Source organism: Rhodotorula toruloides, assembly GCF_000320785.1.
Source record: "Rhodotorula toruloides NP11 unplaced genomic scaffold Scaffold10, whole genome shotgun sequence".
Classification (NCBI taxonomy): domain Eukaryota; kingdom Fungi; phylum Basidiomycota; class Microbotryomycetes; order Sporidiobolales; family Sporidiobolaceae; genus Rhodotorula; species Rhodotorula toruloides.
The window spans coordinates 399,241-412,897 of record NW_015622970.1 but is presented as its reverse complement, the minus strand read 5'-3'; the positions used below and the strand labels follow the sequence as shown (position 1 = coordinate 412,897).

The following is a 13,657-nucleotide window of genomic DNA, read 5'->3' as shown; positions in this document are numbered from 1 at the left end:
TCGCAAGGTTGTTACCGGCCCGCCAGCGACACTCGCACCAAGTCGCCTCGACCTGTCTGTGGCGCCCAGCTCGTTCTCTGCACCCGACGAGACCCGCTAGGCCCGCGCAGGACTACAGTGCTGCAAACATCGTCGCCTACGATCGGCCACCTCGCCTCTCAGCGCGCTCTCCCCCCGCACCTCCCTCCTCCACCCTCATCGCCTCTCCCCGCTTCCCCTCGCAACCATGGCCGAGTCGTCGCAGTGGAAAGAGTCGCTTTCGCTTGAGGAGACCAACAAGATCCGTATCTCGTTGGGTCTCAAGCCCATCGCCGACCCTACCACCTCGTCTACCGCCGAAGCGAAGCTCGACGGGGATGCGCTTGCGGAGGACAACTACCGCAAGCGGCGCGAGGCCGAGCAGAAAGAGAAGGATGCGGCGGATCTGAAGAGCCGGATAGACAAGGCGCGCAACCAGAAGGAGCGGATGCGCAAGCTTGTTGGGCGGACTTTGGGCGAGGCCGACGAGGACGAGGCGGCGCGGGCAAAGGTGAAGAAGGAGGAGGGTGCCGCAGAGGACGAGGACACCAAGGCGTGGGTCAAGAAGCAGAAGAAGCGCGCAAAGGAGCTGGCGGCGAAGCGGGCGCGTGAGCAGGAAGAGGCGGACAGGCTCGCTGAGGAAGAGGAGCGCGAACGGGCGAACAAGTACGGCGAGGAGGACTTGGCAGGCTTGAAGGTTGCGCATGACGCTGATGCCTTTGGCGAGGGTGAAGACGTTGTCTTGACGCTGAAGGATTCGCGAGTCTTGGACGACGAAGGTGCGTTCCGCTTTTCCCGCCCGCCCCTCTTGCTCAGATTCACTAACGTCGATCTGCCCACAGACGACGAGCTGCACAACGTCAACATGACCGAGAACGCCAAGACGAAGCACGCCCTCGAGCTGAAGAAGAAGGGTCGGCAGGCGGGCCAGTACACCGGTCTCGACGACGACGAGTTCGACGGCGCTCCCGGTTCGTCCCGCGGCGTGCTCAACAAGTACGACGAAGACTTTGACGCGATCAAGGTCGATGGGTTCCAGCTTGGCGCGGCTGCACGGGCGAAGGGCAAGGGGCGCGCGACGGACGAAGCTGGACAGGAGGAGGGAGGACCGCGTGAAAAGGTCAAGCTTTCGATGGACTACACGAGTGCGCTCCCACCTTACCTCTGCTTATCTCGGGACTCGCTAACTCATCTCGTTGTGCAGAGTCCTTCACGAGCGATTACTTGCAGGAGGGCGAGGCTGGTTTTAAGAAGCCCAAGGTACGTTTGGCTGCGTTTCCAGAGCTTGCAGCTCGACCTGACCCGCTTTCCCGCCCGCAGAAGAAGAAGAAGCGCGCCGGTCGCATCACAAGTCTCGCCGAGGATGACGAGGCGCCGAACGGGGCAGCAATGGACGTCGACGGCGCGCCTGCCGCCCCGAAGCGGATTGAGCGCGCGTCACTCGACGAGACGAACCTGATCGATGACGACGACCTGCAAGCTTCCCTCGCTCGACAGCGGCGCGAGGCAGCGAAGCAGAAGATCAAGGAGCTCAAGGCGCGATCGGCTGCTGCGCCTCGACCAGCGAACGGCACGAACGGCGCGGCTGACGTCGTCAAGAAGGAGGAGGACGACGACGACGCGATGACTTCGCTCTCGCGGCCTGCCGATGCGGCGCAGGAAGAGGACGACGAGGGCGATGTGCTCGTCCTCGACGACACGTCCGAGTTTGTCCGCAACATATCGCTTGCGGCGACAGCGGCTGCGGAGCGGGCAGAAAAGGAGGCGCAGCGGGCGCGGCAGCGGAGTGCGAGTGTCGCTGCGAAGCGGGAAGACGAGGGGATGGCATCGGTTGCGCCGCAGATCAAGGCGGAGGAGGTGGACGAGCCGATTGCCGAGCTGACTGAGGCACCTCGAGGAGGATGGGCTCCTGCTCGTGACAACGGGGAGGAGGACGAGCAGATGTACGATCCCGATGCGCCTCCCATGCTCGGCCGCGCAGTGAGCGAGGTCTCCGAGGTGCCGACAACGACGGACGACGTCAAGCCCGACATCAAGCCCGAAGACGAGGACGCGCTCGGCACGACCGGCGGCGAACAGCTTGTCTCGCGCGGTCTCGCCTCGACTCTCTCCCTTCTCCGGCACCAGGGCCTCGTCAAGCCTCGCACGCCCGAGGAGATAGCACGCGAGAAAGAGTTCAAGGCGCGCGAGGCTTGGCTTGCGGCGCAGAGGCGGAGGGACATGGAGCGCGAGCGCGAGCGGCTCGAGAGCAGGCGCATGGGCGACAAGAAGGACCAGCAGCAGCGCGAGTACGAGAACCGGATGCGCGACCAGCGCGACGCGCAGGCGACGCTCGAGGCGTACGCCAACTACAAGCCCGTCGTCAACCTCTCGTACCACGACGAGTTTGGCCGCGACTTGACGCCGAAGGAGGTGCGCTCCCCTCCCCCGCTCCCTCTTCGTCTGCAGTATACTGACAGTTTCGTTTCGCAGGCTTGGAAGCAGCTCAACTACGACTTCCACGGACACGGCTCGGGCGCGAAGAAGAAGGAGAAGCGCCTGCTCAAGATCGAGAACGAGCGCAAGCAGGCCGCCATGGCTGCTGGCGACACGCCTCTCTCGACCGCTGCCGCCTTCGCCGCCCGTGCCGAGAAGACGGGTTCTGCGACGATGATTCTCGGTGTTGGCAACAACAAGTGAGTCTCCCTCGAATCTCCTCATCCTAGTCGTACTGACAGGCGTCTGTCTCTGCAGCGCTGCGCCTGTCCAGGAAGAGACACTCGGCGGCATCTCGAAGATCGAGAAGAACCTCAAGGGCAAAGGCAAGCCCGTCGTCGCCCCTCCTCCTTCCTCTCGCAACAACCGCAACACAACTCCAGGCGGGTCGCAAACCGTCATCAACGACATCCCGATGCGCCCTTTGCCGCTCTCAAGGGAAACGAGCGGGACGCCCGAACCTGGGCTGGTGCCGAGGAAGGCGGGCTTCGCGCCTGTCAGGAGTTTCTCGCCGGCTGTTGGGGGCGAGGCAAGCGGGACTGCGAGTGCGGAGGGCACGCCGGGACCGAGCGGGGGTTCGAAGTTGTCGATTGCGGTGAAGCGGAAGGCGACGGGCGAGGGAGAGGGCAGTCCGGCGAGCAAGCGGAGGGCGTGAGCAGGAGTAGTCTATGTCGCATCAGCAATATACATCGCATCGTCGTAGATTACACTCGCGGACGCTGAGAAACACGAAGTTGGAGAAAAACTGGCTCATTGCCCGTTTGCAAGCGCTCCTCCCCCAGATTCTTCTTCCGCCGCCGCTAGTTCCGCGATCTCCGCATGTACCTCCTGCACCTCTTCCTGTATTTGCCGAGCGAGCGAGTCGCGCCTGTGCGAAGGGTCGTCCCATGAGAGACGGGAGAAGTTCTGGTCAGCCGAGCGGAAACAGTCTCGACGAGGCAGACCGGACGTACAGCGCGTTCTTCTCGGCGATAGAAGAGTCAAAGTCGAGTTCGGGCTGGAGAGACTGTAGTCGTCGTAGCTGATCCCGCTCGAGAGTCTGTTCGAGATGGAAGCGGGTCAGCGGGGCTCTTCCTCACGTTCGGTCAAGCGGACGCTGCTCCATAACAAGAGCACGTCTACCACTCAGTCGTGGAGAAAGAAAGGGCGCAACGCACCGCACGAATCCGCTCGCTCTCCCATCCCTCGATCCGCCGAACAATCCTCGCCAAATCCGCCCTCTCCCATCTCCGCTCCACCGCCGCCTGCAAGACCTTTACCTCCTCCTTGATCTCGACCAGTCCAGCAAACCCAATCCGCAACACTTCTTGCAGTTCTTCCTCAGACGGAGGTCGAAGGGCTTCAGATGCGCAAGTCGAGCGTCCCGCCGCTCCGTTCGGCTGGGCGCTGGGCGCGTCCGCCTCGAGAGAATCTGAAGGGGCAGCGAGCACGTCTGAGCCGGTCGATAGGGCCGAGGGTGTCGAGGTGAGGAAGCTGGAGAGGGCCTGCTCGAGTTCGGCTTGGAGGGAGCGGCGGGTTCCGAGTGCGCGGGTGAAGGCGCGCAGGGTCGATAGCAGGGAGTCCGTGGGAGCCGCTGCAGGAGCTAGAGAGGCTGCGATGAACATTGTGCGTGAGAAGCGGAGCGAGAGATGAGAGCGGGGCGGTGTTGGCCTGATGACCGGCGACAACGAGCTTGCGAGACTAGTAGAGTCCTCTAAGCGCTCGCGATATATGTGTAACGGGGGCTGGTGTTATGACAAATCGAGCGGAACCTGGTGATGCGATGTAACTAGTCTGCGAAAGATCCCTTTCCTCCTCTGCCAGCCTGAACGAACAGAACGAATCGTCTAGTAAGGAGCGGCGGCGGCCTGGCACTGCTTGAGCATGTCGAGCTGCATGGGTTGAAGGCGAGTCAGTACGCTGCCAGGAGGACGAGAGAAACCGAACGCACGTAGTACTGGCACGACTGGGTGTCGTTGCCGGTCGCGTTGAGGCACGAGACAAAGTCTGAGTAGAAGCATCATCAGCAGACTCTCTCCGATATGAACGAGAGTCGTAACGCACCCTTAGCCTGGACCTCGCAAGCGCCACCCATCCGCGCCTGCTGGTACGTCTGCTGCTCGACGGGCGCGGCGGGCGCCTCAGCGGGCGCGGACGAGCCTCCGCCACCAAAGAGCATGCTGCTCAAGCCGTGGCCGACGGTCGAACCGACGGCGACACCGGCAGCGGTCGAAGCCATCTGCGAGGAGCGATTGGGTCAGTTCTGCATATCCTGGATCGGCTTGTTGACCTGCTTCGTCCGGCGACGCGTTCCTAGCGCCCTCAGAGTACCGCCGTTCCGTCCTGAAGCTCCGCAACAGCCCTTGCAACGCTCCGCCTCCCCAATTCCTCCTCGTTCCACCTCGATTCGCTTTCCGACCCAAGTCATCCGACGACCGCTCCGCCTTTCTCGCTGACTGTCCTGATACTCTACAACCACCCAAGTCCACCCTCGAGCACAGCAAGTCGCTAACTGACCTGTCCGAACAAGCCGGGGCCGGCGGAAGTCGGTGCGGCGGGGGCATGGGCGACGGGGGGAGCGGCGTGGTGAGGAGCGTGGGTGGGAGGAGGAGCGGCCCTGCGTTCGATGCACACGCTCGCGAGTCAGCCCAAGCGCCGTGAGACGATGGAGTTGAGTGGTGCGCACATGGTCGAAGCCTGGCGGGTCTGGGTCGATGGGCCGGCGTGCGACGCGGCGGGGCGAGCGGTAGGGCGGGACGAGCGAGTCTGGCGGGGCATTCTGAGTTGTTCTGAGCGTGTGCAAGTGCGAGTGAGAGAGGACGAGGAGAGCAAAGGTGGCGAGGGCAACTCTTGCCGAAGGACCACGACACACAAGCTCGCGCTGCTCGACCGGGTGCAGCGTGTATGTGCTAGACTGTTCCACTCGAGTGCTGCTGTCCTGCTCGCGCTTGTCCCGCGTCACGCTCCGTACGGTGCTGCCGGCAACCTCCTCTTCCTCGTCTCCCAGGATGGCTGTGGACGCCTCTCCCGCTCGTTCAGGCGTTCGAGGGCTTGCAGCACAAGTGGGACAGCTTCGGGTGGAACAGCGTGCCCGCACACGGCCACTTCGAGGAGCCGTCGTCCACGAAAGGCTGTTCTTTCGTCGCAGCTTGCAGTCCCAGGCCTCCCTCGCTCGCCAGGTCTCCCGGGTTGGCATGCTGTCTTGCTCAGAGTATACACGAGTAGCCTCTCTACACACTCTCCGCCCGTCGGATCGTCCAGGCGGTGGACAACGCTCTCTTCTATCTTCAGCACCCTGAATCGCTATCTGCACGCCTCCCTCGCAGCCTTCCGGCCATGTGGAACGGCTGTCAATCTTTCATGCTTCAGGGTACGGGCAGGAGCAGAGGATGCGTTGCAATGGCCTGACCGGACGGCGCAGGAAGAGGATCTGTCGCCTTCGCCATCCTCACCCCGCCAAACTCCCGCCTTGAAGATTCCATCGCGGTGCACTGCATCTGCGAAGCTTTCGGACGCTCCCATCTCTCGAACGAGAGCAAGAACACCGCTGCGAGCGATGCCGACGACGACCCCGAGCGAGCGGACCCCCCTTCCCTCACGACCTCAACCTCGTCTCGCTCGGTTGGTCACCGTGTCACGCTCTGAACCCGCTCACGCCAGCCTTGCTACGCTCCCACCGCTCATCGCTTGCGCTCGCCACACAACACCACTCGCTCCCTCCTCCCCACCTCGTCCCGATCCGGCCACTCCCTATCTCTCGCGCTCTGCAGCCCCTCCGACCGCCCCCCAGTCCCGTCCAGCCATCTTTCGCACTCGCAAGAGGCACGGACAGCGCGCGGAACGACCCCCCGACGCGGGATGGCAGCGCATGACGCGACGCTGATGAAGGGCCAGAGGGGGTCAGGTGCGAGAGGAGAGTCGAGCAGGGTCGAGCAGGGACACACGGTGCAGCCTGGGCTTGCGAGGTGCGCGTCTGAACGCTTCCTGCGCGAGGGAGGGATCGAGCGGTGTGTACTGACTCGGTACGCGGGCACAGCGATCCGTCGCCTTTGTCGACTCTCGCAAGCACGTTGCGTCGCTGGGCTCCGTTCGACGTGCGCTCACCCTCGACTGGCGCGATGAGTCCCTCGACAGCCACGGCGAAGAGCGCAGGAGGACCCGGCAGACCTGCGAGTCAGGTTGGGGACGGCTTGCTTGACTCGGGAGCGGACGACGCGCTCATGAGGGACGATGGGAGTGACTATGAAGACGACTATGCGCCGAGGGAGGGAAAGGACGCGCGTGTCGAGCTGAACGAGAGGATCACGTGGGCTAGATGGGACGAGATGACGGTCGGCAACCAGACTCGGTGCGTGCGGCTGTCTCCTCGAGCGTTTCTGCAAGTGCGCTGACGTTGAAGATTCTCGTGCACAGCCGCGTCCTCATCCTCCTGTACCGTGGGGGCGGTCTCGCCATCTGGGACTGCTCGAATCTCGACAGCTGGTCCGAGATCCTCAACCTCGCCTCGATCGACCTCCCACACCCCGACAAGGCCCGCAAGAAGACGTCTCCACAATCTATCGAGGTCGCGGCCGCCGCTGTCCTCCCATCTCCCGCGAGTCGGCAGGTCGACCCCGACTCGCAACACCCTTTCATCGCTCTCGTCACGCGCTCTATCTCGGACTCGCATTCGCACTCGCCCGCATCTCACCTGTCTTTGTATTCACTCCGCACTCACCGCATCGTCTCGACCGTATCTTTGCCCGGAATCGCCCATCGCATCTCGACTTTTCGCCGTTTCGTCGTTGTATCAACTACTTCGCCACTCGCACTGCACGTCTATCGCCTGTCATATATCCCCGGCTCGTCATCAGCCTCACTCGAACCGGCTCCGTTCTCGCCCATCCTCAACATCGCCCCGCCGCCTCCTCCAAGCGCCTCAGACGGCCCCGTCTTCTCCCTCGGCTCAGGCGGCCGCCTCCTCGCCTACTCGACCTCCACCGCCATCCCCTCCTCCAAACTCGACCGCTCTCCAGCCCGTCCAGGAACCAACATCCTCGCGCACAAAGGCCTCTTCGAACCGGACCTTCCCAACCTCCTTGCAAGCCCGTCGGCGTCTTCAGCGATGGGCGTCGCGGGGTTTGCGGTGCATGAGGCGCCGGATGTTGCGCGCAGGGTTGGCGAGGGTGTCATGAGTGGCGTGAATGCGCTTAGGGAGACGGGAATGAGTTACTGGAATCAGAGGAGGGCGAGCGTGGGAGGAGAGGCTGGTTCGAGTACGGGAGGCGCGCTGTCGAGGTCTGCGCCGCAGCAGATCGGAACGATGGGGAGGAAGATGTCGTCGCCTACGGCTACGCGGCCGTCGTCCAGCTATGGCGGGGTTGAGGACAGCTTCGCGGGTACCGTCGTTGTAGTCGACCTACTCTCGCCCGCCCCTCCCTCGGCGCCTCGCACTTCGTCGCGCCAGTCTCAATCGACCGCCCCGCTTCCGCCGCTCAAGGTCGTCCACCACTTCCGCCCCTACGCCCAATCCGTTGCGCACCTCTCCTTCTCGCCTTCGTCAACTTCGCTTCTCACCTCCTCCTCGACTGGACACCACTTCGACATCTTTGAGCTCAAGCCTGCTGTGCCAGTCGGTACGAGCGCCACCTCGTCCCCGTCTACCTCAGCCTCCCCCATCGCATTGAGCGGACTCGGTAAAGTCTGGCATCGCCACCGTCTTCAGCGCGGCTTCACGTCAGCCACGACGGTCGAGTCGGCGTGGTCCGTTGACGGCCGCTTCGTCGCCGTCTCGACTGGCAAGGGCACCGCGCACGTCTATGCTGTTGAGCCGAACGGAGGCGTCCCGAACCTCGAGGACCACTTCCAGCCGCAGGTCGCCAACGCGCAGGAGCTGCCGGGCTTGAGTGTGCCGCTTAGCAGCGTAGCACGGATCAGGCATCCGTTGCTTGGGGCGCAGGCTAGCGACGAAGATGCGAGGCAGACGCTTCGTCCTGGACCCGTCCTCCCCGTCAGCATCGCCTTTCTCCCAAAGAGCACGTCGCTCGCTTCATCACTTGCCCCTTCGCCCATGAAGAAGCGTGACCTCGCCCCGCCTTCGCTGCAAGACCTCCTCATCTTCCGCCCCTCGCTCGGCTCGTCGACCCTCTACCGCCTCACACCCGTTGAAACCGCTCCTCTCGCCTCCGCGAGCGAGAGCGTCGCCCGTGGCGACGTCGGCAAACTCGCCACGACGGCCGTGAGCGGCTTGACGCAGATGATGAAGACGCGCGGGGCGGGACTGCTGAAGGATGGGCTGGGTGGGTTGACGAGGGCGCCCGAGGGGAAGGAGACGAAGAAGAGCTGGTCGGTGCAGATGGAGGCTGTGGCGGAGTGGAAGTTGGCGAGGGAGGACGAGTGGCCGGAGGTGAGGGAGGAAGTCCTTGCTGCGGGAGAAAGTGGACGGTGCACAGGTCATGGCCTCGCTCGGTGCCTTTCACTCCAACTTGACTCCTACGCGATCCTCACTGACGCGCTCGGACCACAGCTACTCGGCGCAGGCAGAGATCGAGACCTTCTCCCGCTCGCCGCTCGTCCTCCCTCGCTCCATCTACCAGAGCCAGCAATTCGACTTCTTCTCCCTCCCCGCCGACCACGAGGCCTACGCCAGGGCCGGCTGCTCTGCCCTGCCGCTTCGTCGCCTCGAGGTACGCTCGGAGGTCCAGATCCGCCCAGTCGAGGGCGCCGTCTCGTCGGACGTCTCGCCTTCGCTTTCACCCACGCTCTCAGCTCGTCGCTACTCAACCTACTCCGCCTCGTCGTCTTTCGAGCCCGCCTCCTTCGACCAGCCGATCAAGAACGCGATGCAGACCTTCCTCGAGGCGGAAGCGATGCTCGCGCCTGGTTCGCCCAATCTCCCGACGCCGACGTTCCCGAACGGCGTGCCTGGCAAGCACGGCTCATGGCGCGACTCGATCCCCATCCCTCGCAAAGTCGGACCGGCAGCCATCGAAGGAATTGGCAAGGTCCGTCAGGGACTTGGCCAGATCCGCGTCCCGAAGGGTATGATGTCGCTGCCTGGTCGTCGTGCGAGCTCGGCGACCTCGATTGGACAAGTTCCGAGTGCGGCGTACTCGAGCTCGATCTCGTTCGAGGATGACGACGCCGTCTTCGCCGACCACGCTGTCACCGCCAGCGCGAGTACCGCCTACACAAGCGACATCGACAGCTGCGCCGGTGTCATCAAAGGCGACGGAGAGGATGCGCCGCCGGCGAGGGAAGAGGAGGAATGGGGATGGGACGATCGACTCGACGAGCCGACCCAGACGAGCGGCACAACTACGATGAAGCCGGCCTCGAACGCGCTCGACTTGGCAACCCCCTTCGAGGACGACTTTGACCACTTCGAACTCGAGCTTCCGGCTGCTTCACCGCTCTCGCTAGAGCCGTCGTCTCTCGCCGTCCCTTCCCCTCTCACGCTCGAGCCTGTCGATGCGCCCGTCAAAGCCCACCTCGCACCTCCAGTCCAAGTATACTCGACCTCGATGGACGCCACGCCGTCAAGCACGTCGTCTTCTCCGGCCGGGCACGTCCGCCTCGACATGCCGCGCACTGCATCTCCTCCTCGACACCTACTCGATCAGCCAGATTCGGCTCTCTCGTCCGTCGCGATTCCTCCGCACAAGCCCGCGAGTTTGGCTGCCCCGGTCAACAACGCCGGAAGCGCTTCGCCAGCGCTCAGCTCAGGGTCGTCGAGCGGGAGCGGCAAGAAGAAGAAGAGGCGGTAGGAGGGAGACCAGGGTACGTCGTCTGCTAGCTTATTCCGTCAGCTTACACATCGCTGTGCGTCGCTCGCATCGTTTCTGTACCACCACTCTCGTCTTGCCATTCTCGCTTCAGTTCACCCTTGTTGATATCGCTCTTACCTCCGAGTCGCAATCTACTGTGTCGCAATCGCTCAGCAATGTACGTGAGACTGTAGAGCTTCGATACGGGCGCAATGGTGGATGGCAGGCGGGAGAGGCAATTCAGGCCCTCACGGTGCGCTCGACACGACGACGGAAGAACGACAAGGCGGTGATACCGACCATGCAATGCGAGGGAGCGTTTCCTACACAGCTATCGCCGGTTGCGAGACTCTGCGCCCAATCCAGCGCGCGCACCAGCCTTTGCCGCCGCTGCGTCGATACCGGCTTGCTCCTGCATGCGCGCAAGCTCCTCCAGCAAAGGCTTGTACTCCTCTGTTTGCGACAGAACGGGTGTCAGCGTAGGACAGATGGGGCGGATACGCCGGAACGCACCATATCGCTGCTCCGCCAGTGCGAAGCCGTCCCGCCGCAACTCCTTCCCGCGCGCGCCCGCATTCAGCTCGTGCGCCTTCTGCGTCCAGTACTCGCGGCCGCGGTCGAAGAACTGCGCGCGAGTCTCGCCAGGTTGTGGTGTCGAGACAATCTCCTCGGCCGTGCGGGCAGCGTCCGTAGAAACGCCTGCGAAAGCCTGCGCCTTCTTCTGCAGGGCCTCGCGCTGTTGCGGGTTCCAAGATCAGTGGGACAGTCTCGACACGGGAAAGCAACTTGTACGCACCTCGATCCTCTCCTTCTCGGCCTTCTTAGCCGCAAGCTCTGCCTCCGTTAACGCCAGCTCGTCAATCTCAATCTCCATGGGCTCCGTCTCCTCCGGCGCTTGACCGTCGTCTTCCTCTCCCTCCTCACCCTCGCCATCGCTGCGCTCAAACATAGAGCCATCCTCGTCCTCCGAATCGGAATCGTCGTCGTTCTCTGAGTCCGAACCGTGCCATTCCGCAGCATCGCTGGAGACAAGCAAAGTCAGTCGCGGGATTCGTCAAAGCGAGGGTTGCGAACGCACATGCGGTCCTCGCGCAAGCAGGTGAAGCGGTCGAGCTTGTCGAGGCTGAGGGCGTGGAAGTCGGCGAGGGTATACTCGCGGTTGCCGGCTTCAAGGATGCCGCCGTAGCTGTCGAGCAGAAGTCAGCAGGAGTACAAGAGTGCACGAGGATTTGTACGTACAGGTAGAGGGTGTTGCGCAAGACTGCGCTCATCACGTTGTAGCGGGGTCCAGGGATCGTCCTGTCCGGGTCGTCCTCGTCGTTCTCCGGCGCAGCGTTCGCGACGACCGGCGCACCCGAGTCGGCCGCGCTTGCGACCGCATGCTGATCGACCGACATGCCCGCCTGCGCTGCCGCCCGCTCCATCTCCCGCTCCATCTCGCGCCGAGCTCGCGCAATCTCCCAAGGCTTGGGCTCGTCGTCGTCGCTGCTCATGTACTCGTCCTCGTCATCCGATTCTCCACCCTCCTTGTGTCGCTTCTCACCATCCTCGCCGTCCGCGCCTTCCTCACCGGTCGTGCCGTTCCCGGCAGCGAGAGCAGCAGCAGCCGCTGCAGCCGCCTTCCGCTTCTCCTTCTTCTTGTTCCCGCCACCACCGATCTTCTTCTTCCGTCGAAGCATGAGCTGGATCCAGCGACCATTGCCGGTTGTGTTGTAGCCGAAGCTGCGGGAGCGAAGAGTCAGCGTAAACTTTGCGGCGGCGCAAGGCGGAGCTCGCACAGCTCGTTGTAGAACGTCGAGTCGAGCGTCTCTTCATCCTTATCGTCATCGCTGACGCCGCCGAAGAGAATGCCCATCCTGAGGGTAGCAAGCGATCGCGATCAGCTCTTGCTAGACGAGCCGTTAGACGAAGTTCTCACCCCTTGTTCGCCCAGTAGGCCATCGTGCAGCCTGATTGAAGCCTCGTCAGTCTAGCACCGTATAGACGCGAGTATGAACGCACCTGAGCGAGTCGGGTTCGGCGGGTTGCCAGGGTTCTTCCGCTTCTCCCACTTGAACTTCTTCCAGTCGAGCGAGCCGTCTTCAGCGAGAGGAGGGATCTTGAGGTGCCAGGTGTCGTTGAGCGCGACACCCGTGACGCGCTTGCCTTCGTAGTTCTTGGTGTAGCCGCCTGTCGAGGAGACGTGAGCGTGCGGTCTCAAGAATAGAAAACTCGTGGCTCACCGTGTAGGACAAGTCCTTCTGTCGTCGGCAGGAAGGAGAAGCCGGAGCGAGCGCTGTTGAGAGGCCCAGATCAGCAACTCGTCGAGAGGAAGGACGAGAAGAGCTTACGGAGGCTTGCGCTCGAGCTCGCTGAACTCGACCTTGTGCCATCGAAAGCTGGAGGAAGACGAGTCAGACTCGCACGACGCAGGAGGTAGGCGAGAAAGGACGCACTCGGTCAAACTCCAAGCCCACAGGTCGTTCAAGTAGGTCGTGCGGATTCCGGTGTCCTGGAAACCGCCGAATAAGAAGATGTAGTTCTTCCAGGCGACTATCCTGTGACCCGATCTCGCTGAGGGGCGCTGCTTCGTCTCCCACCGTTCCCATTGCTGCGTGTCGAGCGAAAAGGACCACAGGTCGTGGTAGTGGTAGAAGGATGTCTGGTTCGGCGCGGCTGCGAGAAGCAGCGTGTCAGCAAAACCTCAACAAGCGAGCGAAGACTAGACTTACAGTACTCGCCGCCGTGAACCCACAGCTTTCCGCCTCCCGCCGCAGTCCCGACAACCTGATGCGCTGCTCGCGGACCTGGCTGAGTCGGCGAGGTGAATCGCCGCCACTCGTTCTTCGACGGGTCGTAGCGGTACAGGTCGGCGTACATCTCGACTTTCTGGCCGTCGAAGTACTCGCCGCCGAAGAGGAAGAGGTGGTCGGAGACGGGTGAAGCTGTCAGTGTGCAGTTTGCGCGGCGTGATGGCGGTCCTTCGACGATGTCCTCTGCGAAGTGCAAGGAGAACGGGTCAGCTTACGAGCTAGAGACGACAGCAGTCGAGATGGACGAACCCGATACCTTGTGGTCCTCCGCCCATTTCTGCTTGAACTGCTCCAGCGATGTCAAGAAGTCGTCTTCCTCCCATGCCTCCTCTTTGTCCTTCCCTGCCAGCGGCTCACAAGCTGGTCAGCACTCTCTCAAGACTCCCCGAGACGGCAAACGACCCGCACCCTTCTTCTTCTTGATCGCCTTGGTGTCCGACTTGGCCGCCTTCTTCTCCTGCTTCAGTTTCTTCGCCGCCTTGGCCTGCAAGCGCGTATCCACGAGCGGTGTCGAGTGAGTTCAGTTTCTTGAGCGATGAGAATCGAGAAAAGGCGAGCGCACCGCTGCCTTCGAGTCTACGGACTTCTTTGCCGCCTTGGCCTTTGTCTTTCCCATCGAGAAGCTGTTCTGCAGCTCAGCAAGGCAGC

At 62.9% G+C, this 13,657-nt stretch overlaps 5 protein-coding genes across 5 annotated transcripts; 2 read left to right on the top strand and 3 right to left on the bottom strand.

Moving 5' to 3' along the window:
• Positions 1-226: 226 nt before the first annotated feature.
• RHTO_00787 (u4 tri-SnRNP-associated protein 1) lies at positions 227-3,148 on the top strand (the record flags this gene model as incomplete). Its single annotated transcript, XM_016414471.1, has 6 exons — positions 227-797; positions 861-1,163; positions 1,223-1,278; positions 1,339-2,430; positions 2,491-2,693; positions 2,752-3,148. The coding sequence occupies 6 exons, from the start codon at positions 227-229 to the stop codon at positions 3,146-3,148; spliced, it is 2,622 nt and encodes an 873-aa protein (XP_016273627.1).
• Positions 3,149-3,243: 95 nt separating this feature from the next.
• Positions 3,244-4,097, bottom strand: RHTO_00786 (uncharacterized protein; the record flags this gene model as incomplete). Its single annotated transcript, XM_016414470.1, has 3 exons — positions 3,244-3,361; positions 3,447-3,532; positions 3,651-4,097. 3 exons carry the CDS (start codon positions 4,095-4,097, stop codon positions 3,244-3,246), a joined length of 651 nt encoding a protein of 216 aa, XP_016273626.1.
• A 222-nt stretch (positions 4,098-4,319) lies between these two features.
• Positions 4,320-5,250, bottom strand: RHTO_00785 (CHCH domain protein; the record flags this gene model as incomplete). The annotated part of the gene is made up of 5 exons (XM_016414469.1): positions 4,320-4,364; positions 4,424-4,479; positions 4,537-4,711; positions 4,990-5,089; positions 5,159-5,250. 5 exons carry the CDS (start codon positions 5,248-5,250, stop codon positions 4,320-4,322), a joined length of 468 nt encoding a protein of 155 aa, XP_016273625.1.
• A 1,080-nt stretch (positions 5,251-6,330) lies between these two features.
• On the top strand, positions 6,331-10,217 carry RHTO_00784 (WD40/YVTN repeat-like-containing domain containing protein; the record flags this gene model as incomplete). Its single annotated transcript, XM_016414468.1, has 4 exons — positions 6,331-6,437; positions 6,509-6,820; positions 6,886-8,919; positions 8,978-10,217. 4 exons carry the CDS (start codon positions 6,331-6,333, stop codon positions 10,215-10,217), a joined length of 3,693 nt encoding a protein of 1,230 aa, XP_016273624.1.
• Positions 10,218-10,548: 331 nt separating this feature from the next.
• On the bottom strand, positions 10,549-13,625 carry RHTO_00783 (Kelch repeat containing protein; the record flags this gene model as incomplete). The annotated part of the gene is made up of 15 exons (XM_016414467.1): positions 10,549-10,670; positions 10,731-10,953; positions 11,014-11,239; positions 11,296-11,403; positions 11,457-11,939; positions 11,996-12,073; positions 12,136-12,166; positions 12,219-12,386; positions 12,440-12,492; positions 12,548-12,595; positions 12,653-12,872; positions 12,929-13,192; positions 13,259-13,351; positions 13,418-13,493; positions 13,572-13,625. The coding sequence occupies 15 exons, from the start codon at positions 13,623-13,625 to the stop codon at positions 10,549-10,551; spliced, it is 2,247 nt and encodes a 748-aa protein (XP_016273623.1).
• Positions 13,626-13,657: the final 32 nt, after the last annotated feature.